At 36.7% G+C, this 26,256-nt stretch overlaps 1 protein-coding gene and 1 pseudogene across 12 annotated transcripts in view; one reads left to right on the forward strand and one right to left on the reverse strand.

The window, feature by feature from the left end:
* CEP128 (centrosomal protein 128) overlaps nt 1-26,256 on the forward strand; it is a 393,596-nt gene that overhangs the window by 1,525 nt on the left and 365,815 nt on the right. For 11 of the 12 annotated variants that reach the window (XR_003516054.2, XR_003516053.2, XM_027572708.2 and 8 more), the window contains exons 2-5: nt 446-606; nt 12,641-12,789; nt 18,041-18,201; nt 19,869-19,955. Coding sequence is in view for 10 of the 12 variants with exons in the window: in XM_027572708.2 (XP_027428509.2) it covers nt 18,055-18,201; nt 19,869-19,955 (234 nt within the window). In the remaining 2 variants the exon portion in view is untranslated. The remainder of the gene's footprint in view (nt 1-445; nt 607-12,640; nt 12,790-18,040; nt 18,202-19,868; nt 19,956-26,256) is intronic. The other variant, XM_027572709.2, reaches the window with a different exon arrangement.
* Nucleotides 2,785-3,185, reverse strand: LOC113910461 (annotated as a pseudogene).

Raw genomic sequence — 26,256 nt, forward strand, 5'->3', positions numbered from 1 at the left:
AATGTGGGAAGAGTTGGGCAGCTTATAAAATATTTCCTTTAGGAGTGCTGGCGGATAGTTCATTATTGGCTTAGAAATACAATTGGGCCATTAAATTCAGAAGTAACATGTCAACTTCATTACCTGCCTTAGTGAGTTTACCCACAGATAGACATGCTCAGGGACAGTATTTTTAGCCAGACTTGGGCTACAGTTCACAGTAGCCAGCCCAAGGGGTAACCAGGCATGAGTGGAAGTGACCAGTGAAGGGTATGCTGGCTGGGTACTTGGATGTGAAGAATTCCTGTGAGTTCACTGGGGCTTTTGCATGATCCAAGGAACACTTTCTCTGTTGTCTGTTATGCTGTAAATTGTGCATGGTGAAGGTGAGCTTATTTTTATCCTTTATATATAAAAAAATTAAGGTTGTAGTTGTATTTTACCCCCTTGTTTCATTTATCTGTAGGTGGTTTGGGGAAAGTGTAGGGGCGACCAAAGATCATCTACTTGACTAGGCCTTTTGCCCTGAACCTCATGAAGAAATGATAGGAGGCAAACACATGTGCCTAAGAAGAGCACTGAGGAGAACACAGAGGAGAACAACACGGAGTTTTGGGGGTGTGCTTTGTAAGTATGCTTTCTCCCTAAGTTTCTGAGTTAACAGATTTTCACATATGGCGGGTAAGAATATTTCAACAGATAGACTTTTGGGGAACTCCTTTCTAACATGCAGTATAAAGATAAAATAGGATGGTTGTGAGAAGGGTGTTACAAAAATTCAGATGAACAAAACAGATTTGATGTTACAAAAATTCAGGGCAACAAACTAGATACCTTAACAAAAGCAACAATGATGTAACTTTTTGTTAGACAAGTGTTTGAGAACCTATTTTGTCCCAAGTAATGTATTAGGCACTCTTTACATGTTATCTATATAATACTTTCATTCTTATTTTCATTTTACAGTTGAGGTAGTGGAGGTTCAGATAGATTTTTTTGACTTGCTTGCTATCTGGAGCCAAAACAGTGGTCTTTGTCACCAGATCTTTAGACAAATCCCAGTCCTGCCCATTGCAAAGAAGCCCCATTGCTGTTTATGATTGTTCTCTAATCAGATTTGATTTACAGTTAGCATTTTTAGATTAGATATACCATATAAGCAGTGTTTACTGTTATTTATCTCTTTATATGTTCAAAGGGTTCTATTAGCCTTTTTTTTTTTTTAAGATTTATTTTTGGGGGGCAATGCTGAGGGAGAGGGACAGAGAGAATCTCAAGCAGACTCTCTATTAAGCATGGAGCCTTACGCGGGGCTCAATCCCACAACCCTGAGATTATGACCTGAGCTGAAACCAAGAGTGGGATGCTCAATCAACTGAGTCACCCAGGAGCCCCAGTATTTTCATGCTGCATTTCGATAAAGGGCCCTTCAACACAGAGGGGAGACGCATTGGGACCTTGCAATAATACCATGTACAAGATCTGTGTTGTACAAAATTCTTAGAATTAAAGAATTTTAGAGCTGGAGGGGCCTGATAGGATAATCTAGCCCAGAAATTCTGAATTGCAGTCTTGATACATCTGGGAGTAATATGAAAATAATCTAGAGTGCATTGTTATCCGTATAACATTGTCACTGGGGTGATTCTATTATGAAATGTTTTCCTTCTGTTCATACTATTGTATAGTGTTTTTCTTTCTTGTTAGTGTATTACATGTTAGCACATAAATTTCTGCCTTGCCTGTTTTAACTGCTACCAGTATCTCAATGACTAAATTAATAAATTAATAAATTAACAATAAATTAATAAATTAATCCATTTAATCTATCTGTTTTTCTTATTTTTTTTACTAATCTGCAGTGAAATTATATGCACACCTACACACACACACACACACACACACACACACACACACACACACACACACACGAGAGGTGGGGAGGGGCAGAGAGAGAGAGAGAAGCAGACTCCCTGCTGAGCGGGGAGCCCATGCAGGGCTGGATTCCAGGACCAAGCTCATGACCCAAGCTGAAGGCAGATGCTTTACCATCTGAGCCACCCAGGCACCCTGAAAAATTATTCTAGTTAATACTCTTATAGCAAGGTGTACCTATGCCAAAGCTTTTTTTCCATCTGTACAAAACAGAGAAACAAGAATATGATTTTATTTTATCATTTTAATTTGCAATTATTAGTGAAATAAACTATGTTATATGTTAGGGCTGTATGCACTCTGTGAACAGCCTGTTTACATATCCTTTTGTATCCTTTACTACAGTTTTTTTTTTCTATTTTTTAAAAGAGATGATTAATCCCTTCATTCTCATATATTGCAAATATATTTGAGTTTGTCCTTTAGATTTTTAACCTTGTTTCTGGTGTCTTGTTATTAATGGTTATGAATGATCCTAAGAGACTAATCAGGCCTTTCTTAGATATGTACACCTCCCTGAAATTCTTATAACTCTTAATGTAGATCTGTACAATGCTGGTGCTTGGAGTGTTTGGGAGATGGGAGTATTTGTGGTTACATGAATCCAGCTAGCTGATGAACATTTAGAGTATACCCTATGCATCAGATTTGCCATATAAGTGCTCATGAATGAATGAGTGCTCATGGATGAATGAATGAGCTTAGAGATGAATGGAGGAGTGAATTAAAGTAAGCCTGAACTAGGCTTTTCTGAATGAAGAGAGATATCATTGAAGAAGTGACCTATGCTTAGTATTTATTTATTTATTTGGTTGGTAGGTTGGTTGGTTGTCAAATGATCCATTATTGAAATATTTTCCTTTGTAGTTCTTAACTAGCTGGGCATTCCACTGCACCGCCTGTTGATGTCATCTATGATGTCATGAGGGTGCCAGCCATCAACATTGCAGCTCATAGATTGGACAATCCCCAGGATCTCTTTAATGGTTCCAGAGAGTTCTCTGGCTAAAGATCCATGACACATCTGTTGGGCAATGTTGACAATCTCACCAAAAGTGATTATTTCCACTGTGCTTAATGTTTTTCTGCTTCTTTCTGTCCCTTGGTGATTCCTTGAGGGTTCTGATAATCAGGGCAGAGGCAGAAAGTACTACTTCAGTCAGACCCAGGGGGCTGATCTTCAGGGACAGGGCAGACATGGCATCGACTTCCCCACCAGTGCACATCAGGTATACGACTTTGATCTTGTTGGGGCCGAACTTAGGTGGCATGGTGGAAATGGCTGGTGTTGGATGAACTCGGATTTGGGATGAATGAAGGCAGTTGCACCTTGCCCTCCTCTGAGCCAAACACCAAAAGCTTCCTTAAAGGAAGAAGAGATAGGCAAGTTTTATAGATCATAGAAAGAAAAAAAAATGCTTGATGGTGGGAGGGTGAAGGCTTTAAAATGGCAAAATAGGTTTTCCTGTGAGCAGCAATTGGTACATCGAAGCAGTACCCAGAATGGACCCAGATGATAAAGAGCCTAAGTAATTGGGAGTTTAGAGCTCCATAGTGCAGATAAATAATAATTGAGGAATGCAGGTAGCTGCAAATGACAATGATCAATTAAAGTGATTTGTAGTAAGTCAAGGAAATCCTCTAGGTTTGATTCAGTTGTAAGTTTTAACACATGTGTTCAAGTCAATTTGAAATGTTTATCCTTGTTTACTCTAGACATATTAAGTATTCATATTTACACTGTTTTTCAGTTCAATCCATATTGTTTGAAGGCTTAAGATAATTAATCTAGGCCATTTACCACTAGAATTATTTCATGCAGCAGTTATTTAATTAGTACATCCTATTTGCAAAGTCTTGTTCTCTGAAATTTATCTCTGGATTAATCAGGATAATAAAGAAAATTTAATTGTAAATTCATTTAAAAATGTTCCATCTACATGCCCAGCACTATGCAAGGTATTGGAACACAACCATGAACAAAATAAATGGAGTCTCTGATGAAATTTAGAGTCTGCTGAGGGAACAGACAAGTAAACAGCCAGTTAGCAGTCTATCGGCTGTGATGAGGTAGTATCCACTATGGGCACTTGACCCAGAGTTGGGTGGGGGCAGTGAAGGAAAACTTTTTAAAGGAAGTTTCCTGTAAATTGAGATTTGAAGGAAAAAGTAAGAATTAGCTAAGGGAAAAGGAGAGAAAGGAATGTTCTATGCTATGAATCTGGCAGTGAAATGAGTATGCTATGTTTGAGGAATTGAAAAAAAAATTCATGGCACAAATAATTACATTTTAAGGACATGTTTAATAAATGTCTTGCTATGATTATAGGGGTGTAAGAATGCAGAGGGAGGCAAGATCACTTCTGGCTGGAGATGGAAGGCTTCACTGGGATTGTAGTATTTGTGCTATGCCTGGAACGATGAGTGGAATTTCAATAAGTGGCAATAGTACCCAGCAGAAGATGTTCTAGACAGAACTAACGATATTAGGGAGGGAGGGAGGTGATGGGAGAATAGCAGGAATCATAACAGCTGAATGCAGGCCTTATGTTTTCTGTGGTTCTTATGCTGGAGAGGAGGGCGGCCAGCTGAGGGGCTTGAATTCCTGATTCAAGAGCCTAGACTCAATCTTACATGGGCAGTGGAGTGTCTGTGAAAGTTGGAATGGCTAGGAAAAGACTCACAGAGAAACCATGTTGGTGGCTAGGACTGAGTTGAGAAAGGTCCTGAATGATGAGTGGTGCCAGTGGCGATGAGAAGGGGTTTAATAGGAAGGTGGGAGAAAGGTTCAAGACTCAGCTGTGCCACTTGGGAGCTGTATAACCTTGGACACTTATACTTAGCTTCTTTAAGCCCTTTATACATATATTGTGATGACAATAGTACTTACTTTGTAGGGTTATTGTACGATAATCTGTTATGTGAAAGTCTTAGTTATTCAGCGTTAATATTATTTCAACTTTTGTTTTTTGAAGGTTTTTGAAATTGAGGTTTTTAACCAGGATCTACTTACATGTACTCCCAGTAATTTAATTTTTCAACGTAATTGGTTTTAAATGATATTGTAGTGCATTTCATTATAATTGGATTCCTTTCTAACCCTTTAGGTTTTAAAATTTTTATTCAAACATTTAAAAACATTCCCAGAAACAGCTCATGGTACAAGTCAAACTTAAGAACTCCAATGACCTTTTTAAAATAAATTTTATAAGTGGTTTTCTTTTTTATATTTTGGAAAGAATATACAAATCATTCTACTTATCCACTTTTAAAAATAAGAATAAATGCCAAACTCTTGAATAAACATATCAGTAAGTACAATAAAAATATATTCCAGTTTTTTATTATAAAAGAGTTAAAGGAAAGATCTAAAGATACAAAGTAAAAGAAGAATGGGGCAAGAAAGAAATACGGGTATTGAGAGTGGTGGAAAAGAGAAATAGAAAATACGTATACATCATGAAGAGAATACCTTTTTTTAAAGTTAAGGCTTTAGGATATGGTTTCTGACAAATAGGGACACTTTTCGGCCTGAAATGGGTTGTAAATATTCTTAACAAGAGAAAGGATTATTTAAAAGATGTCTTAAAATAGCTGTAGTAAGTTGGATTTATAGCACATTTAAGTTTTTAATACTTTATTATATTCATCATATAAACCTTTAAACAAGTGCATATGGAATATTCTGGCCCTAAATGCATTTCTTTGGGGGGGGGGGATGGATCATAGGAAATATAGTAGGGGAGGACAAAGAAAACATTTCAGTGATTGGGCAGTGTATTTGGAATTTACATAATTCTTTTATGTACAGAGTGAAGTGGAAAAAGCACTAACTTAGAGGCAGAAGATGTGGGTTCCATCTCTGTTATTGCCTCTTTTTAGCAGAGTCATCACAGACAAGTATTTTACTCAAAGCTTTGTTTTTCTTCAGCAAAAGTAAAGGGTTGTAATTGTACCAACTTTACTGGATCAAAAGAGAGAAGTCTAGGGAAAATGCTTTGTAATCCATAAGGCAAGATGCAGATTTAAGGTATAAATAGCAATAAAATATTTTTTTATTATGTTCAGTTAGCGACTGTATAGTACATCATTAGTTTTTGATGTAGTGTTCAATGATTCATTAGTTATGTATGTAACTATTTTCTTAATTTTTAGTGTTTTGTTCACTAGGAAAGTCAAGAGGAGTTTCTTTTTATACTTTTTTATTTTATTATTTTTTAAAGATTTTATTTTATTTGTCAGAGAGCACAAGCAGAGGGAGCGGCAGGCAGAAACAGGCAGAGAGAAGCCGGCTCCTGCTGAGCAGGGAGCCCAATGCAGGACTCAATCCCAGGACCCTGGGATCATGACCTGAGCCGAAGGCAGTTGCTTAACTGACTGAGCCACCCAGATGTCCCTCTTTTTATACTTTAAAAACAAGGAGGAAGAGAACAAGTATATTTCATAATATACTTAAGAAATTGCTTGTTTCTTTAAAAAAAACTTAATGTTATACAGAGAACAGATATCCCCAACTGCCTATTTATGATTGTTTAGATTTTTTTTCTCAAAAACTGCTAGACTTTCACTTGTTTTATCAACTGCTTATGCTTATTTTGAATTTGAATCTGTCCTTTCTTTCTTCCACCAGCCTGAAACTAACCTGTTTTCTCATCGAGTGTAGGCTTGAGAGGAAACTTCAGGAAATTAACCATCTTCTGAACCAAATCAAATGATTTATTAATAAACTATATTTTTTCAGTTAGCTTTTGCTGCGTAACAAACTTTGGAGGCATAAAACAACACATGGTTATTGCTTGTGTGATGGGTTAGCTAAGCTGTCTGCTTATCATCCCTAGGCTGATTTGTCTGTGTTCAGCTGGCTGATCTACTGATCTAAGCTGGAAGCCACTGGGCAACCATGGATCCCGTACCATCCAACAGCATAGCCTGGGCACATCCTCATGGTGATGGGAGAGTTGCAGGAGAGCAAGTTCCAGTGCATAATCTTATTTCAAACCCCTGCTTGTGCCAGCTGAGCCCAGTTGCTTGGACCTGGGCTGGTAACTCCATGGGCAGGTAACTCCATCTATGGTAGGAAGGCAGTGTATGTAGGGAGGGGTGAAGAATGAGAGCCAGATTATGCATTGTAGTACACTTTTCTTCTGAAAGTACTTTCTGATCTATACAATAGGGAAACATTCTAAGTGGGAAAACATTCTAAGTAGTTTTAGTCCTTCTGCTCAGTAGTAGTATATCCTTCTGGTTTTATAGTCTGTAGGGATGGGTAATACCAAAGTTGTATTATCCATTTTTCCTTCTTGTCTATAGAGGAAAGCATTGTCTTTTGAGCATTTAACCTTGATTCATTCTTCATGATTGACTTGCTCATTTTTAACTGGGGAAGGAGACTGGTAAACTTCCTTTGTCTTGGTTCTTTATCTAAAGTAAAGTTGCAGGCTCAGCTGGTAAGTGGGGCCAATCAGGTAACTCACCATGTGAAGCAGGTCCAGTGGGGACTGGGGAAAACAAAGAAGGTATGTGCCTGACTCTAGGGCAGGTACTATAGGTACTGTGTCCATGTTGCCATGGAAAAATTTACCCCCAGTGTTGCCAGATCTCTGGATTTTTTTAAGAGAAGTTGGAAATTGAAATTTTTATGTGAAATCTTTGTTTTCAAATTAAAGCTTTAAAGTAACACAGTGAGTGTTATTTTTAAGTACATGTTGGTTGCCTGGATTTGGTATGTAGTCTTCCAGTTTTCATCCCCCAAATTAAACAAAATGGTCTCAGAAACTTGGATGCTAGCGCCATCTTTGTCCATGCTGATACCTTGTCCAGTCTGAAGCAGTTTGGACAGTTAGTAGAGGTCATCTGTACCCCAAGAGGACTTCATTCTTATCAGCTCTTTTGGGAATATTGTAATATGTATTTTTTTGGTTGGCAAATAAATGCAAGAGTGCAAATCTAGGGTTTAATTACAAGTAACAAATCCATCTTGGGTTTTTTAGCATCCTTTTTCTGTTTTTTTCCTTGAGTGTTCATTTGTTGTTTTTGTCTTGACATGTTTTACTTTCAATTTAATTTTGTAAACTTCATTTATTTTAGAAGTGTGTGGGTGTATAAATCTAAAATATCTGTAGCATTCTGATTGTGAGACAGGGAGGGGGTTATTAAGTAACTTTATTTTCTTTTAAAACAGCCATGATTTTTATCAACTGGTATATATATATATATATAATTATCTGAGCAGCTACTAGTTTTTTTCTCCATGTCTGAGTAAGCAGTCATTTTGTATGCTGCATGGCCTTTTCCGGAAACACCCCTGCTTCCTGCTGGCTGTGCACTGGTCCCTGTGACTCTGTCCTTGAACTCAGAGGTATTGGGGTAAAGGGAGCAAAATGCAGCCAAGGGGCTGAGCCTGCCTGGCTTCACCCATTGAATAGAGGAGTGTGGGAGTGTGTGTGGGGGAGAGAGGAAATGCATGGGAGCAACAGGAATAAGTGGAATATACAATAAAGAATCAGATTGTGTGTGTGTGTGTAAGTGTTAATTCTCTAAAAAGTTCTTAGCTGGGGATGATTTAACCAACCCACCCCCTCCTTACCCCTGCCCCAGGGACATTTACCAATATCTGTAGACAGTTAAATTTATGCCCTGGTGAAAGGATGTGAGAGCTTTGCTTATTTGTGCCTTCTTTAGTTCCTTTTTTTAAAAGTATTTTTTAAAAATATTTTTTGTTTATTTGGCAGAGAGCAGAGCGAGTGAGAGAGAGCACGAGTGGAGGGGAGGGGCAGACGGAGAGGGAGAAGCAGATTCCTCACTGAACTGGGAGCCCAATGAGGGGCTCGATCCCAGGACCCCAGGATCATGACCTGAGCTGAAGTCAGACGCTTAACCGGCTGAGTCACCCAGGCGCCCCATTAGTTCCTTTGAGACAGATGGTTTTTAACTGGATCCCGTTTCCTTGACATCTGTCAAACATTTATTCATCCTTCCAGATGAGTGAAAGGATCCTGACCCGACTCCCCTGGCATTTTGTTATATTGCTTAGCTCACCATGTATAGTACTTTCATAAGCCTTTTTCTCCCATCAAGGACTGATCTTTTAAATTTACTTTCATCTTCCCTTTCTAATATGGTGGCAGTTCAGTAAATGATGAATGCACAAATTTATTGCATCTCTTTGATTCTGTTTCCTATGTCTTACATTATCTACTGACTTAATACAGAACTGGCTGATGGACTATACTGTTAATTTTGATCTTATATTAACTTACCAAAAGCTTTCGAGAGTTTGAAGTTACAGAGGAGCACTGGTAGAAAGAAGACAGGTACAATTGATAATGGTAACCTCAGCTGGCTTGTTAATTTTTTCTCTTGAAGGAGAGAATAAAGCTCTCAAGTCCTACAGCTATTGAAACAGTGAGAAATGCTTTCTAAAATTTGAACTCGGTTAGTGATTAAGCTTAAAATCCACTTCCCACCTCCCCCCCACCCCACACCCTTAAAATATCAACATCATTACCTTGAACAGGGAGGACAGTTGCCTTGGACAGGGACGGCTGAGGCACTTGAAGGCCACAGAAGCAATCACCTACTTAACATGCACTAGTCAGCTTTTGTGAAATATCACCCTTGATGCTGAGTGCTTATCTTTTATGGAACAGCTTGCAAATCCTAATTGTTTTAAACTGGCTCTGAGGAAAAGAGACTTGGAATCAATAAATTATAGCTCTCATACATACAAATGTGCATCATTATAATGAAGACAGTCTGATGGTTCTTTAGGTCAAATAACAAAAGAGGTGGACTTGAGTTTGCAAAGACTCCCCGCCAGTCCTCCTACAGGGTTGAATGCAGTTTTACTCTCTGGTCGGTGTTCAGGTTTGCATATGGACATTTGTTTTTGATGGATCCTCAGTGGGAGTGAACTGTGGAGGGTTCATTTCTTGCTCTGGTGGCTGTCTGCTTTATAAGGTTCATTAAGACAGAAGCAACAATATTTATGCCTTTAAATACTGATGTGTTGGGAACAGCTAACTTAACTACTCTACGAATTGTACCATCTGGTTTCAGACCAAGAACTTTCTCTAAGACTCTGGAGACTTTCACCCAAGGTCACCCATCTTAGTCCTCTTAGTCCTTTCTAGAGTTTTGGAAAAAGCTCAGCATCTGAAAAGCAGACAGCATGAATATTATCGTTTTTCTCATCACTGAGAAACTTTGTTGTGCTAGTAGGTGGTAGTAAGCTGCAGAGAACATTTACTGCTTTTTCTTCAGTTGAAGGAAATGCCTTTCTCACCTTTAGCCAGGATTTAGGTGATTCAGCTTCTTTAAATTGTTCTTAAATAAATAAATAGTTCTTGAAAGAGTTCTTTGGGCATTCTTCAATTTTAGCAACTCTTTTTTCTGTCAACAAATGTCACACTCAAATGTCTTATGATAGAAGAGTTCTAATCCAACTGAATTTTCTTCTTTTAAATCTTTAACCATGATGATAGATTTTTCTTGAGCATACATTGTTTTTCTACTTGTCTTAATAATGTCTCTTTGGGCTTCAAATTGTAATTGTGATTAAATACCATTCTCAAACCATTTTTAGTTTGTTTCCCAAAGCAGATTTTGATTGTGTAAGCTATGTCAGCGCACATTAGTATACTTTCACATAGTCCTTCAACTTTTCCATTTGTTCCGGTATTTAGAATGTTTAAGAGAGTCAGTTTTTTAATCTAATGACTGTCCTTCAGCAAAATTGCAAAGATAGTCATACATGATTAAAAAAATTATTCTTTTAGCTCATAAACTCATGATAAATGGTTTCTTTGGTTAGCCAGTATTCTACAGTATGGAACAGTAGACATTGACATTGTGATCCCATTTCTTTAGCTCATCAGTTGGTGAGGACTAGTGACGTGACCCCACTTAGGTAGGGGTCAGGGGACTGAGTAGTTGATCAAGAAAGTTGCTTGGGAGAAGGAAACAACTATCAAGAAAAAGGGAGTTCTGAATACAGCTTTTATTTAAACACATTTTCCAGGCTGTCATCCTGTTATTAATCTGTTACCTCTAAAAGTTATGTTTATTATTTTTTTTCTTTTAAGTATATATTATATTTTTCTTTCCGATTATACAGTCATTGTGGAAAATTCAGGAAAGATAGGAATGTTTCAAAACACAGAAATTGACTATAAATGCTGGATGGTAAATATACTTTTGGTTTATTTTCTTACCCTTTTGTTGTTGCCTTTTCCTGCTCCTTTAAATTTGTTTACTGATAATTTATATTCACATATAGACAACATGTAATGTTTATTACAAGATGCATACTTTTGTCCTTGTGTTGCTATTAAATGTCTCCAGAAACAGACTTTTTAGTATCTGTATACTGTTTCATTGCATAAGAGGTACTGTATTTTTAACCATTCTTTTATAATTTAAAATTTAAGTTTTTATTTTACCTCTATTATAACTTCTCAGTACATATCCTTACATATATCCTTATGTATAAATTTTGTATGTATTCAGATGATTTTGTTAGGGGAAATTTTTGGAAGTGTAGTTAGTAGGTGATAGGTACAAACTGCCCTTGATACATACTGCCTGCTGATAGCCAGACAAGTTTGTATCTATTTACACATTCCCACTAGGACAGCAGAGGAATGCTCTTTCCCTTAAAACAGGGCTAAGCATAGACATTATTATTTAACAGGAAACAAGTTAATAGGCTAGAAAAGCATCTCATTGTTTAATTTACATTTTAGGTTAATTAGGTAGAACAGTTTTTTTATAGCCATGCATAGTGTTTACTTATGTGACCACTCTCAATAAACTTTTATCAACATGGAATAAATTGGGGCACCTGGGTGGCTCAGTTGTTAAGCGTCTGCCTTCCGCTTGGGTCGTGATCCCGGGGTCCTGGGATCGAGCCCTACATTGGGTTCCCTGCCCCACGGGGAAGCCTGCTTCTCCCTCTCCTTCTCCCCCTGCTTGTGTTCCCTCTCTTGCTATGTCTCTCTCTGTCAAATAAATAAATAAAATCTTAAAAAAAAAAAAAAATGGAATAAATCTAGTGTTCTGGGTACAGTTTCACTGGGGAGAAGTTTTCAGAGTCCTGGTCAGTTTTCATTAATGCCACTGATAGTAGGCTATACGGTATTTTTTAAGTTTTTAAAATTGTAATGTAAAATGGAATAAAGTGTGTGTAATTGTCACTGCTTTGTGCTTTTATTTTTTAGTCAGTTATATTAGGGGCTCTTCAGAACTATTTTAATGGATCTCCCTATATTCACTCCAGGTTCTGATTATGTGGCTGGCATTAGCCTCTTGCCAATTCTAGTAGCTGCTCCTTTCTCTTTTGTTTCTCTCTCCCTCCTTCAACTCTGTGTCTGGGGAGTGGTGGTGGCTGATGAGACGTGGCATCTTTTGATAAGGTTGGGTCTCTGCCACCACAGCTGCCTTCTGTGTTGTGACACTTAGGGTTGGTGCTCTCTCAGTTAGCTTTGAGGGTCACATTTGACTTTGTGAGTTGTCAGTAATAGTTGGAGAAAGTGCTCAGTTTTTATCAACAATGAAAATCTAATTTCTGTTTTTATTATGGATTTTTTTAATGTGTCTTCAACATTGATGACACTTATGTGTAATTAAACTGCTTAGATGGTTGCTGAATGTTTCATATTTTGTATTAAAAAAAAAGCCATGCAGAATTCTCAGATCAATTTCATCTTACATCTTGATATCTTTACAGGAGTTCCATCAGATGCAGGAGTTTGAACATCTTTTATTGCTCAGAGTAATTGAAATTAATAGCCGAAGACTTTGTGTGTGTGTACCAGTGAAATTCATGCTGGAAAGTGTGATTTTTCTCTTATTAAAAATATGTAATCTCTAGTAGGGGTAAGTGAGAGGTCTTTCTTTTTGTATTGTGTGACAATTACACATAGTTCATTTCTTCAATGCTGCTAAGATTTTCTGTTTTTAAAGTTAAATTCAGATACCTCATATTTTCACTTGTTAATATTTACCAACTGATTATAATGTGTGTTTCTTAAGAACTTGATTGTGAGGTACATACACCTGCAGTAAAAGTATAAAAATATGGCCTGGAGAGTTAAACACAAAATCATGCTAGTGGTTGTCCCTGATGCGAGGCAGGAATACTGCTGAGTGGAGGGTGGGGTGGAAAGGTACTAAGACTTTATTTAAAATGTTCTAAATATTTTATTAAAAATATTAGAAGGATACATGTCAGAATTGGAAATAATAACTATATATATTAATTTTATTAGGTAACATACAGTGCAGTATTGGTTTCTGGAGTAGAGTTCAGTGATTCATCAGTTACATACAACCCCCACTGCTCATCACAAGTGTCCTCTTTAATACCCATCATCTGTCTAGCCCATCCCCCATCCATTTCCTTCCATCAACCCTTAGTTTGTTCTCTATCGTTAAGAATCACTTATGGCGGCTTCTTCCTCTTCTTCTTTTTTTTTTTAAATTAGTTTCAAAGGTAGCATTTAGTGATTCATCATTTGCATATAACACCCAGTGTTCATTACATCATGTGCCCTCCTTAATGCCCATCACGCAATTATCCCTTACCCCCACCCACCTCCCCTCCAGCAGCCCTGTTTGTTTCCTTAAGTTCAGTGTCCCTTATGGTTTGCCTGCCTCTCAATTTTCATCTTATTTTTCCTTCCCTTCCTCTATGTTCATCTATTTTGTTTAAGTTCCACATATGAGCAAATCATATAGTATTTGCCTTTCTCTGACTTACTTTGCTTAGCATAATACCCTCTAGTTCCATTCATGTCATTGCAAATGGCAAGATTTCAGTCTTTTTGATGTCTGAGTAATATTCCTCTGTGTGTGTGTGTGTGTGTGTGTGTGTGTGTGTGTGTGTGTGTGTGTGTGTGTGTATGTGTATACATATACAAATATATATATGTATACACACGAACACACACACCACATCTTTATCCATTCATCTGTTGATAGACATCTGGGCTCTTTCCATATTTTGGCTATTGTGGACATTGCTGCTATAAGCCTTGGGGTGCATGTGCCCCTTTGAATCACTACCTTTGTATCCTTTGGATAAATACCTGATAGTGCAGTTGCTGGGTCGTAGGGTAGTTCTATTTTCAACTTTTTGAGGAACCTCCATACTGTTTTCTAGAGTGGTTGCACCAGCTTGCATTCCCACCAACAGTGTAAGAGGGTTCCCCTTTCCTCCACAATCTTGCCAACATCTGTCATTTCCTGACTTGTTAATTTTAGCCATTCTGACTGGTGTGAGGTGGTATATCATTGTGGTTTTGATTTGTCTTTCCCTGATGCTGACTGAGTAGTTTTTCATGTGTCTGTTGGCCATTTGTATGTTGTCTTTGGAGACATGCCTGTTCATGTCTTCTGCCCATTTCTTGATTGGATTATTTTTCTTTTGGTGTTGAGTTTGGTAAGACATTTGCAAATATCTTCTCCCATTCTATTGGTTGTCTTTTGGTTTTGTTAACTGTTTCCTTTGCTGTGCAAAATGTTTTTATCTTGATGAAGTCCCAATAGTTCATTTTTGCCTTTGGAGACATGTCTAGCAAGAAGTTGCTGTGGCCAAGGTCAAAGAGGTTGCTGCCTGTGTTCTCCTTTAGGATTTTGATGGATTCCTGTCTCACATTTAGGTCTTTCATCCATTTTAAGTTTATTTTTGTGTATGGTGTGAGAAAGTGGTCTAGTTTCATTCTTCTGCATGTGGCTGTCCAATTTTCCCAACACCATTTGTTGAAGAGACTGTCCTTTTTTTCCATTGGACATTCTTTCCTACTATGGTCAAAGATTAGTTGACCATAGAGTTGAGGGTCCATTTCTGGGCTCTGTATTCTGTTTTATTGATCTATGTGTCTGTTTTTGTTGCCAATACCATACTGTCTTGTTGATTGCAGCTTTATAATATAGCTTGAAGTCCGGAATTGTGATGCCACCAACTTTGGTTTTCTTTTTCAATATTACTTTGTCTATTTGGGGTCTTTTCTGGTTCCATACAAATTTTAGGATTGTTTGTTCCTGCTCTATGAAAAATGCTGATGGTATTTTGATAGGAATTGCATTAAATATGTAGATTGCTTTTGTTAGCAAGGACCTTTTAACAATATTTGTTCTTCCAATCCATGAGCATGGAATATTTTTCCATTTCTTTGTGTCTTCCTCAATTTCTTTCATAAGTGTTCTATAGATTTTTTTTTTAAGATTTTATTTATTTGTCAGAGAGCACAGCATGGGGAGCAGTAGGCAGAGGTAGAAGCAGGCTCCCTGCTTAGCAAGGAGCCTGATGCGGGACTCGATCCCAGGACCCTGGGATCATGACCTGAGCTGAAGGCAGACACTTAACCGACTGAGCCACCCAGGCACTCCTGTTCTGTAGTTTTTAAGAGTACAGATCCTTTACTACTTTGGTTAGGTTTATTCCTAGGTATCTTATGGTTTTTGGTGCAATTATAAATGGGATTGATTCCTTGATATCTTTCTTTTGCCTCATTATTAGGGTATAGAAATGCAACTGACTTCTGTGCATTGATTTTATATCCTGTGATTTTGCTGAATTCCTGTATCAGTTCTAGCAGTTTTGGGGTGGAGTCTTTCGGGTTTTCTACATGGAGTATCATGTCATCTGTGAAGAGTGAGAGTTTAACTTCTTTTTTTGCCAATCTGAATGCCTTTTTTTGGTGGTGTTGTTTGATTGCTATGGGTATGCGTTGCAGTTCTATGTTGAATAAAAGTGGTGAGAGTGGACTTCCCTGTTGTGTTCCTGACCGTAAGGGAAAAGCTTTCAGTTTTTCCCTGTTGAGGATGATATTCACTGTGAGTTTTTCGTATATGGCTTTTATGATATTGAGGTATGTTCCTTCTATCCCTACACTGCTGAGACTACTCAGTCAGCATCAGGGAAAGACAAATCAAAACCACAATGAAATACCACCTCACACCAGTCAGAATGGCTAAAATTAACAAGTCAGGAAATGACAGATGGTGGCAAGATTGCGGAGGAAGGGGAACCCTCTTAAACTGTTGGTGGGAATGCAAGCTGGTGCAACCACTCTAGAAGACAGTATGGAGGTTTCTCAAAAAGTTGAGAATAGAGCTATCCCTACACTGCTGATGGTTAATCAACAAGAAAATGTTGATTCTTCCTGCTTTCACTAATGGAGAATGCTGGAAAGTACTTTAACTTAGAGTAAACAATTTTAGGTAATGTGGTATCAATTTATGAGATACATACATAGGAAGTGATTTCCTAAGTTTAAAAGGTGAACTTTATATTTAATATTTCTCCTCAAATACATTCTTTTGGACTTAAACAGTTGTGATCCAAGAAAAGCAGAGCTAAATAATTCTGGTTCATGTTTCCTGATGTGGGAGGAAACTACACTATGGGCTCTATATACCTTTGGACTTGTGGGCAGGAGATGGGAGGCACGAAGCAGAGGAAATAGGTGCAGCAGGGTGTTGAGAGACCTGCACAGGGGATAGACAGGAGTCTGACAGTGTAATCTTTGGCCCTTTCTCTGCTGTCAGAAGTTGGATATTCTTTAGATTCTTTCTCTGATGTTACAAAGACAGACTGTATTTCACTTAAAAAAAAAAAAAAACCCTAAATTTACAGCAAAGATCCTTGCTTGTTTATCTTTTTATTTAGTTTTATTTTATCTAACATTTTAAAAACATAACTGCTTTCATGAATTGCTCTAGGATCTATTTATATTTAGCAGATTCCCTTTATTTTTGCTTTAGATGTATGGTCATGTACTTCCCAGATGTATTGAGAATAAAGATCCAAAAAGTCCAGAATATTCTAGATCATTAATGAAATTTTTCATCACATGGTAATGTGATAAGCCAGAAAAAATGGCCATATAGATTTTAGGAAGATTATAACAGTGTTAAAGATTGTTAAGCCTCCATTAAGCAAAAAATGAAATTGGAATACTCTGTAAACTTCCACTTTTGATCAGTGAGTGTTCTCTGATGACTTTCTGTTCCAAATATATTTTTTTCCTTCAAATTCCATAAAAGATTCTCTGAAACTTTTGAGGTTGTCCTGCATGAAATAACTTTCTTTTGCATTAAGTCAAATATTGAGGTAAGGATGGGGAGAAAGCATATTTAGAGAATTTTCTACTGATGAAACTATACTCAGGATTTTTGGCTTTCTGTTTTGGTGGAGATGTTCAAGATGCCATCTTCTCACATATTTGTTACTATGGAATTTGTACCTCTGTTATAGCATTTGTTTAATTTTGTATTTTAAATTAGGGTGCATGGGGGGCGCCTGGCTGGCTCAGTTTGTAGAGCATGGGACTCTTGATCTCAGGGTTGTGAGTTCAAGTCCCACATTAGATGTACTTAAAATCTTGGGTGCCTGGGTGGCTCAGTTGGTTAAGCGACTGCCTTCAACTCAGGTCATGATCCCGGAGTCCCGGGATCGAGTCCCGCATCGGGCTCCCTGCTCAGCAGGGAGTCTGCTTCTCCCTCTGACCCTCCCCCGTCTCATGCTCTATCTCATTCTCTGTCTCAAATAAATAAATAAAATATATAAAAAAATAAAATCTTAAAAAAAAATAAGGTGCATGAGAGTGTTCACTATACACTGAATGGGGTTCTCTTTTTTTTAGGTCCATTCTGTGAGTGTTGTATTTTTGTTTAAAGACACACATATTCTTATAGCTTGGCAGAATGGACTTCAGACCAATATTGAGACCTGCAGGTCCTAGCTTAAAGAATAACTTTTTTTTTCAATTGTAGAGTTGCCAATCTACCTGTCCCTTCTACCTTGCAGTGTTGTTAGTAAGATTAGGTGAGATACTATACGTGAAAGTGCTTTTAAAATTTCGGAGCATTGCACAAAATTAAGGGATTATTATTATTTGTAACCATGACTAAAATCATATCTGAGGAATTGCTCTCTTATAGCAGAAAAAAACAAAGGAAAGAAAATTATGTGGGGAATTGACTTGTGTTTTCAACCTACATGTTTAGAAATTATATGCCAAAGGACTAATGTAATACTTAAAAAGATTAAAATGCAGATGGTTAATCTCATATTTCCATGCTCTTTACTATTTGATTGACCTTGACTTGGCTTCATTTTAAGGATTGTGTACATCAATGGCAGAATCCTCCAGCGATTCAGACCACTTGCGCTCTCGTGATCGATTGAGTCGATGGACTGCCAGGTCAACATACAGGGAATCTCTAAGTCGTCCTACAGTAGGTGTCACCAAGAAGGTCAACACTATAACAAGTACTTTACAGGTTAGTTAAACTATGGTTGTATTTAATAGATTTTAAATAATTTAGGCTGAGAAATAGTTTTGGTCAGCATATTAGTTTTTTTACTGCTGTAACAAATTACCACAAAACTAACTATATAATTAAGTAATTATAATTAAAATAGCAAAGTTATTTTTTATAGTTCTGTACATCAAAACCTGACACTGGTCTTATTGGACCAAAATCAGGGTTCAGTAGGGCTGCATTCCTTTCTGGAAATCCTAGGGGAATGTCTGTTCCTTTGCCTTTCCCACCTTTCAGAGACTGCCCACATTTCTTGAGGCCCTCTTCCTTCATCTTCAGAGCCAGCAAGGGTGGGTTGAGTCCTTCTCACGTCACATCCCTCTGACTACTCTTCTTCTTCTTCCCTCTTCTACTTTTAAGGACACTTGTGATTACCTTGGGTTCACCCAGGAATCCACGATAATCACCCTGTCTCAAGGTCCTTAACTTGAGATAAATATCTTATCTACAAAATCCCTTTGGCATGTAAGGTTACATATACACAAGTTAAGGATTAGGACATCTTTGGCAGCCATTATTCTGCCTAACACAGTCAGTAAAGATATTTGAAATTTATGATAGGTTGTGGAAGTGTTTTGGGATAAGGCAGGATGTCCAAATAAAATGTGTGGGAGTGAAACGAGTAGGGATTACCACAGATTAGTTTCTTGTGGACACGTGCCTTTAGAGAAGTTGCTCATATTTTGGCTAGGCAGATTATTCATGGATGAACAATACTGAGATGTCATTTTTATTCAGAGGCTAACTTTTGACTGCTTTTGGAATTTTGAATGGAGGCAGTTTATATCCTTTCCATAGAAAGGACTTGGGGAAAGATGTGGGGGAAGGGTAACACAACCAAGCTGGGCAAAAGAAAAGAGTTTTTTTCCTACCTGTTAATCTCTTATTTTTGCTTTGCCTGGATAAGCAAATTGCTTTGGATTAGTATGCTTAGATAAGAAGAGGCTAATTGCTGTTGGAGAGGCCATAATTTGACTTAAAACTCATGAAGTCTTTCTTTCTAAGTTTATGTAAACTAACATACCATTGGGTTTTTATTGTACAAATCCTTGTACTTTCCCACCAGTGAGACACATTAGTAAGTATATATTTTTGAAAGAAATGCCTTCATTAATCTTTCAGGTAAAATCTGGTACATTTGGGTAGAAACACTTTTTCTTGTGATTAGAACTAAATTTGTTGTTTATAGCAAAAGGTTTAAAGGCTCTTTTTTTTTTCTTTTTTCCTAATCAAGTTGTGAGGTGAAGTTATATTTGAAATAACATTGATCCTAATGATTTGCTTCTCTTATACATAGTCTACTAGGTTTGTTCTCTCAGGATTCCTTTTCTATAAAAAAGGTGTGAATTAGTTGAGTTGCACGAATTAATAATGAAGAGTTTTTTTGTTGCCAACTGATTATGGAACCTTGGATAAGGATTTAAATTGTGTGCTTCAGTAAATTGTGGATGGATTTGGGTTTCTCTCTCAGTGGTTTTAATATTTGATTTATAAAGTATATTAATATCCAACTTAAGTATGATATTAATTGTACTTTTTACAAATGGTTGTCTTAGCTATTTGACATACTACTAAGGCTGAGAAAAACACTGGAACAATTAATAAAATCCATTTTCTTTTTTAAGGACACCAGTCGGAACCTGCGACAAGTAGACCAGATGCTTGGACGGTATCGAGAATATAGTAATGGACAGGCGGGTGCTATAGAACATGTGAGAAAGTTTACATATGTTTGCATTTTTTCTTACCTACCTTTTTGCAAATCAGTCGTTGAGAAGTAGGGAGGTGAAATAAAGGATAGAACCATTGTGAACAGCTTTAGCTTTTAGATTGCTTTGCTATTTTTTAGTAGGTTAGCTTGTCAAAGGGATTGTCAGCTAGCTTATATAGATTAGATTCTATTGAATTTGAAAGTTTAAAGTCAGAGGAGGAAGAATTCAGGACATTAGTTAAACTGAGACTTACTAAATTTGGGCCACTGTTACCCCTCATGGGAGTTAAGAATTTTATGGATGGTTTATTTTAAAGTAATACATGTTCATTGTTTAAATAAATTATAAAACCTCTCTTAGTCCTTCCTAGTTCCACTCCAAAGAGGTAACAATTTGACGGTTTCTTGTATATCTTTCTGAGCATTTTCTATGCATGTATACATATAAATACTTTATTAATAATGAGAATTAATTTTTTGCTTTTTAATTTATCAGTGAAAACTTAAGCAGTATTAGCTAGTAGCAGGCACAAACCTACTTTCTCATGCTGAATATTAAATGCTTAATTTTGGTAGCAGATTTCCTTTGGTTGGAGGAATTGGGAAATGGTATTAGCTAAACTTCTGTATAGATAAACATTTAAAACACAAAATGTATTCTGTGGCAATAAGCCTCTGTGGTAGGCCTACAGTTGAATAATGATGAACTCTGGGGTGTGGTTTTATATATGGGAAGTAAATAAACTCAACAGGTATTTCATTTCCATCTGAGTTATAAGTATGTAGAAAGCAAAGCTATTCATTAAAAATAAGACATAGGAAGCAAGAGTCTTTCCTTTTGCTTTAGGTTATTCTTTGGTCTACAGTCTCTTCGTTTATTTCCCCAAATTCTTGTTCTATTAAAACAATTGGTTCTCAATGATTTTTCCCTGCAGCGCACTAGAAGAGTATGTCATTCATTGCCTTATATTATACTTACTCATTAGAGCAATGATTTTTACCCTGCTACCTGTAAATTACCTGTGGGAATATGTGTAAATCAGAAAGAATATTTCTCACACGTGATTCTGATGGGCTCTTTAATGAAAATTGCTTTCTTAGCATTAAACTGCTATGGAATTATCATAACCGAAAATGAGGGTTTTTGTTTTTATTTATTTATTTATTTTTTTAAATCAATGTGTGTCCTGTTTAGGGAGACTCTGGAGAGTGATTTTTTTTTTTTTTTCTTTTTCGTTTGGTGGCTGTGCTGTAACTCATACCAGTCTTCTTGCTATACAACCTGCTGCTTTGTTTTGTTGTTTTTTTCTCCTAAACATCCTGAAACGGGTTAATCCAGTATTTAACCAGTGTTCAATTGTTAAAAAATTTCTCCATTCTAAATATACATTGCTTTGTTGGAATTAGCATTTATTTTTTTAAAATAGAAGAGAGTTCCTAGAAAATGAGCAAATTCTTTTGCTCTAGGGAAGACAAGAATTTTTATTATTAACTTAGATTTTATAAATGATTCTGTTGCTAAACCTCAGGAAATGGATAAGTGAGGTGTGTGTGCATATTTATGCATATTTAGTGTCTGTTTTATTGGGATTTAACTTTGTGAACCTCATTTGCAGTGGGTGAGGGGAAATACAAATATTTAATGTAGCGTTTTCCTCCTGGGATGATCTCCCCCAACAAGAGAACTGTGAGAATTACTCCTGTTGGTTTGTAAGGCCTAAGGGTCAAGAGTCATGTTGGGTTACTTTTTTGATGACTTTTCCTTGAACTATAACAATTTCACCTTGTTCCTTTAAATCTTTATAACTGCCAATCCTAAATTTACTTCTTATTATATGTGAAGGCCTCTCTTTGAGGAGTTGAGCAGTGTTAAAACATCGGTGATGCAGTCCATGGGGTCTCAGAAGTAGCACACCTCCCTTTTCATAGGCTGTTCGGGAATGTCTCCATGTGCTTACTAGTACATCCCAGGCACTTTTTTATATTACCTAATTTAGTTCTCAACAATCCTATTAGGTAGATACTATTATTATCCTCATTTACATGATAAAAAAAATTGGGGCAAAGAATGGTTGCTAACTTGCCCATGGTGTCAGGGCTGGTTAGTGACAGAGGTGTGGATAGGGTATTATCCCGAAGCTTAGCATCAGGATTCATTTACTTCGCTGAGTCATGGTTGCTCACATTTGTGTGATGCTGTGAGTTCATATTTCTGAAAATTGGGATTTTGGATTCAAAGTTTGAAGGCTTATGTACTTTATGTTGATAACCTAGATTTTGGAGATTATGTTAACTGATAGAAAAACAGAAGCCCACTGTCACACAAGTCATTAATGTTATAGCTGATACAGTGTCCAGAATGAGAGTTAGAAGGAACAAATCCAGAAACAGAATTGGGAAGAAATATGGCACTGAGCTAGGATTGACATTGACAGATTGTCAAAGTTGGCGGTTCTAGCTGCCACTTAGGCAATGTGGAAAGTTCTGCAAGTTGCCTGCATCAGCATCAATTTTTCCCTTCCTCCTAAATAACAGCCATTGATTTTTCATGAGCTTTTTTGAAGCTGCTCCAGCCAATGAGCCATATTTAGTTGGATAGTATGTCTTAGGGTCTTTGGGTGCAATGAACTTCATGACTTTATGGATGTGTCATCTTACATTATTTCTCATGCTGTAGATTTCTTTGGAGGTCTGAGAACATTTGGGCAAAAGAGGACCTGTGGGGAAGGTTTTATTTGAAAGCTTACTATGATGATTTGGAACGTATTGTACTCCTGTATTAAGTAGTACAATTGATAAGCTTAGTGTTTAAAATATTTCTAGAACTATGTGTTCCTATTCATGAGAGAATAGGGTCTGTTTTTGTGTTAATATTATAAAAATGGAATGCCCTCAAGGAAGATTGTTAAAAAAAAAAGAATATTCGACATAAAAAGTTAATACCTTCTGCAGTAGAAATTTGGATTGCAGCTGAGGCTACACTAGTTACTATTGGTTATATGAGAAAAATACAGTTGTCTTGCTTCAAATCAGCAGACTGATTAAGTTCATTTTTAAGGTAAAGATTGATGAGAATATAGTAATATCACATTGGAACTTAGAGACTTGCATTAATAGGTAATTTGTCTTCTAATTAAGTACGCTGATTAAAATTTCCCTTTGGAAGTAATAGGATGTTACCATCTGGCATATGGACTTTGAAAGAATTTGAATGTTAAATAATAAAGTTCAGGTTTTTTCTTGTATTCAGTGGATTTCAGTTCTCAAATATAGTGACATCCCAGAAGGATAATGGTAATGGTTTAGGGCCAGGCACAAACCACTTGTAATATCCCAAAGCTGAAGGTTATCTGCCCCTTTTTTTCTGGATGAGTTTTACTAATTGTCCTGAAGGTGAGAATTATTCAGTTTAATGTTAAGTAGTAAGAGTCTATGGGTAAAAAATTATAATCAAGCAGTTAAATTCTGCTACAACCTTCTTTTTGTAAATATATTTTGGATCTTAGGAATTTGGTTCTAAAAGTCTTATATTTAAATTTATATTACCAAGTCCTTCATGAAATTGCTGGACAGGAGAATAATTTTTATGGAATTTTGCTTTGAGGCTAATGGAAAAATGTAGACTCTGGAGTCAGATTTGAAATTTAATCCTGATTTAATCCTGAAACCATTTTTAGTGACTTTGGACAAGGTATTAAACTTTTCTGAACTTGAATTTCATCATCTGAAAAATGAACATAGTCCTATATCCCTCATTATAACTAACAGTTATTAATGTGGTCACACTATTTAGATGCTTGCTAAACATTCATGTTTTTGTTGTTTCTTTAATTCATCTAATAATCCCTACCTTCAAGCATTGGCTATGTTCTTATTGTAGTACTTGGTATATTCTAGGCACTCAGAACAGGTTACTTTCCTTTCTTTGAATTCATTGGGCCTAAACCCAGTTTCATTTGTGTATCATTGTGACAATAAACAACATAATGTGTTGCAAGACTCACAGGGATATGTATGTCTGATTATTTTGACTTCAAAGTATATGCTAAGTTAAAACATACAAAATACTGCTTTTTGTCTTCTATTCATGAGTAAAATGTCTATTAACACATTCCATGAGGGCTCATTTATTGATACTTATAATATTACATACAAATATTTTTTTTTTTTTTTTAAGATTTTATTTATTTATTTGAGAGAGAATGAGAGATAGAGAGCACGAGAGGGAAGAGGGTCAGAGGGAGAAGCAGACTCCCTGCTGAGCAGGGAGCCCGATGTGGGACTCGATCCCGGGACTCCAGGATCATGACCTGAGCCGAAGGCAGTCGCTTAACCAACTGAGCCACCCAGGCGCCCTACATACAAATATTTTTAAAAAATACTTTCAAAATTATTAGAATGTGCATGATATATGGGCTTTGAATATATGATTTCATTTAAAAACAAAATAGTTAAATAAATAAAAATGATGTATCATTTGAAAGGGAATTTCTCAATTTCAGGAATATATTATGGGCTTGTATTTCCATAAATCAGCATATGGAGAGAGGTTAGGCAAAGCACCTGGAGCTAATGATCTTTTGGTAAATAAAAAATAAAATAGTAGCAACCATTTTAAAAATACATTTCAGCAACAGATGGTGGGAGCAGAAAAACATGCAAACCATAAATTTGCACTCTTGTTTAAGTTTTTAAAACTCCTCCTCTTCCTCTTTCTTCTTGTTTTTAATAGTAGAAGACAAATAGACTGTAAGGAACCAAAATAGAGCTGATAAAATTAACTGCTCTACAACCAGTGTGTTTTGAAGTCTGTTGTCAGATAAACTTTGGCATTCTGTAGAGAAATAGGCAGTGAAGGAAAGCCAGGCATAAAAGCACTTAATCAAAGTACCTATGGATGACATCATTATCCTGGACAGAATTTTTAAAATGACCTCTTTTCTGCCTGCACTTTTGCCCTGGAATTTCTCAAGCTGACCTCTATCATTTGTAAATCAAAGTACTTCAATTTCTTTTTACATGTCATTATTGTAGATACATCTAAACTTATAACACAAACTTTCTATGGTCACTGGAGCTATATATATATTGTGAATGTTTGCTAAATACTGACTCTTTAGTGTTAGGTGAAAACAAAACTCAGTCTTTAGGCAGAATGTTTTCCAGTTTCTGCTTAACTATGCAAATTTGCATGCATTTCTGTAGAATCTGTTATGTTAGGATACGTTTTTTCTTGGTATGTAAATAAGAGACAATTTAGAGTAAGAAAAGTATCTGAAGAACCTAAATGGGATCTTTACATGGTTTCCAAAATTCAAGCCTACTTTAAGATGTATTTATTTGAGAGAGAGAGAGAGAGAGAAAGAGAATGTGCATGCATGCACACATGCACACAAGCAGGGGGAGGGGCAGAGGGAGAGCGAATCCTCAAGCAGATTCTGCGCTGATGCTCAAGATGGGGCTTGATCCCAGGACCCTGAGATCATGACCTGAGCTGAAACCAAGAGTCGGTCATTTAACCGACTGAGCCACCCAGGCACCCCCAAGCCTACTATAAAGTGCAGCACTTATAATTTTTACCAAGGTTATTGCTGGCTTTTTTTTTTTAAGTTGTATTTTTCATTTGTATGGAAGCTAATTATTTGGTAGCTATTATATGTATATGTGAATAATGACTAGTCCTAGTTTATTTCTATTATGGTCTCTGTGGAATAATAGTAAATATCTTTTAAGAATTTTCTAGTGACTATTTTTTGTGTGATTTTTCTTTTTCTCACAATGAGCATAGTCAAGGATGGAATTAATTTTGCTGTGAATGTGAATTTGTGAGATACAATGATTATTAGTGAAGCAGTTACTGTTGCTCTATATTTACCAAGAAAGTTTATACATGTGGTTCCATATCTCATTTTCTCTTATTGAAGCCAAATTTTATTGAATGATTTATTGCTTAGGCATTTCTGATACTGTTTGTGGAGTTGGTGCCTAGTTTCCTACTGTTTACTATTGCTTGGAAACCTTACCTTCCTAGGGACCGGTCAAGAAGTTTGCTATTAAGAATTTTGGAAAGTCAATATTTTTAACTTAAAAGAAACAAACCAGAGTTCCAGGCCCAGGTAGGTAGAGTTAGCATATTGTTCACTGGGTATTCTATAAAACCCCTACTGAATGCACAGAGCAGCTATTTGAGGACTCTGGAAAGTAAATACAGGCAATCCTCGTGGCTTGGTTTTGATATGCGAGTTTCGTTCCGCTGTTTGGTTAAATAACACCAGTTCCCAAACAACACAATTTGAATTTCA

This window comes from Zalophus californianus, chromosome 6, assembly GCF_009762305.2.
Source record: "Zalophus californianus isolate mZalCal1 chromosome 6, mZalCal1.pri.v2, whole genome shotgun sequence".
NCBI lineage: Eukaryota > Metazoa > Chordata > Mammalia > Carnivora > Otariidae > Zalophus > Zalophus californianus.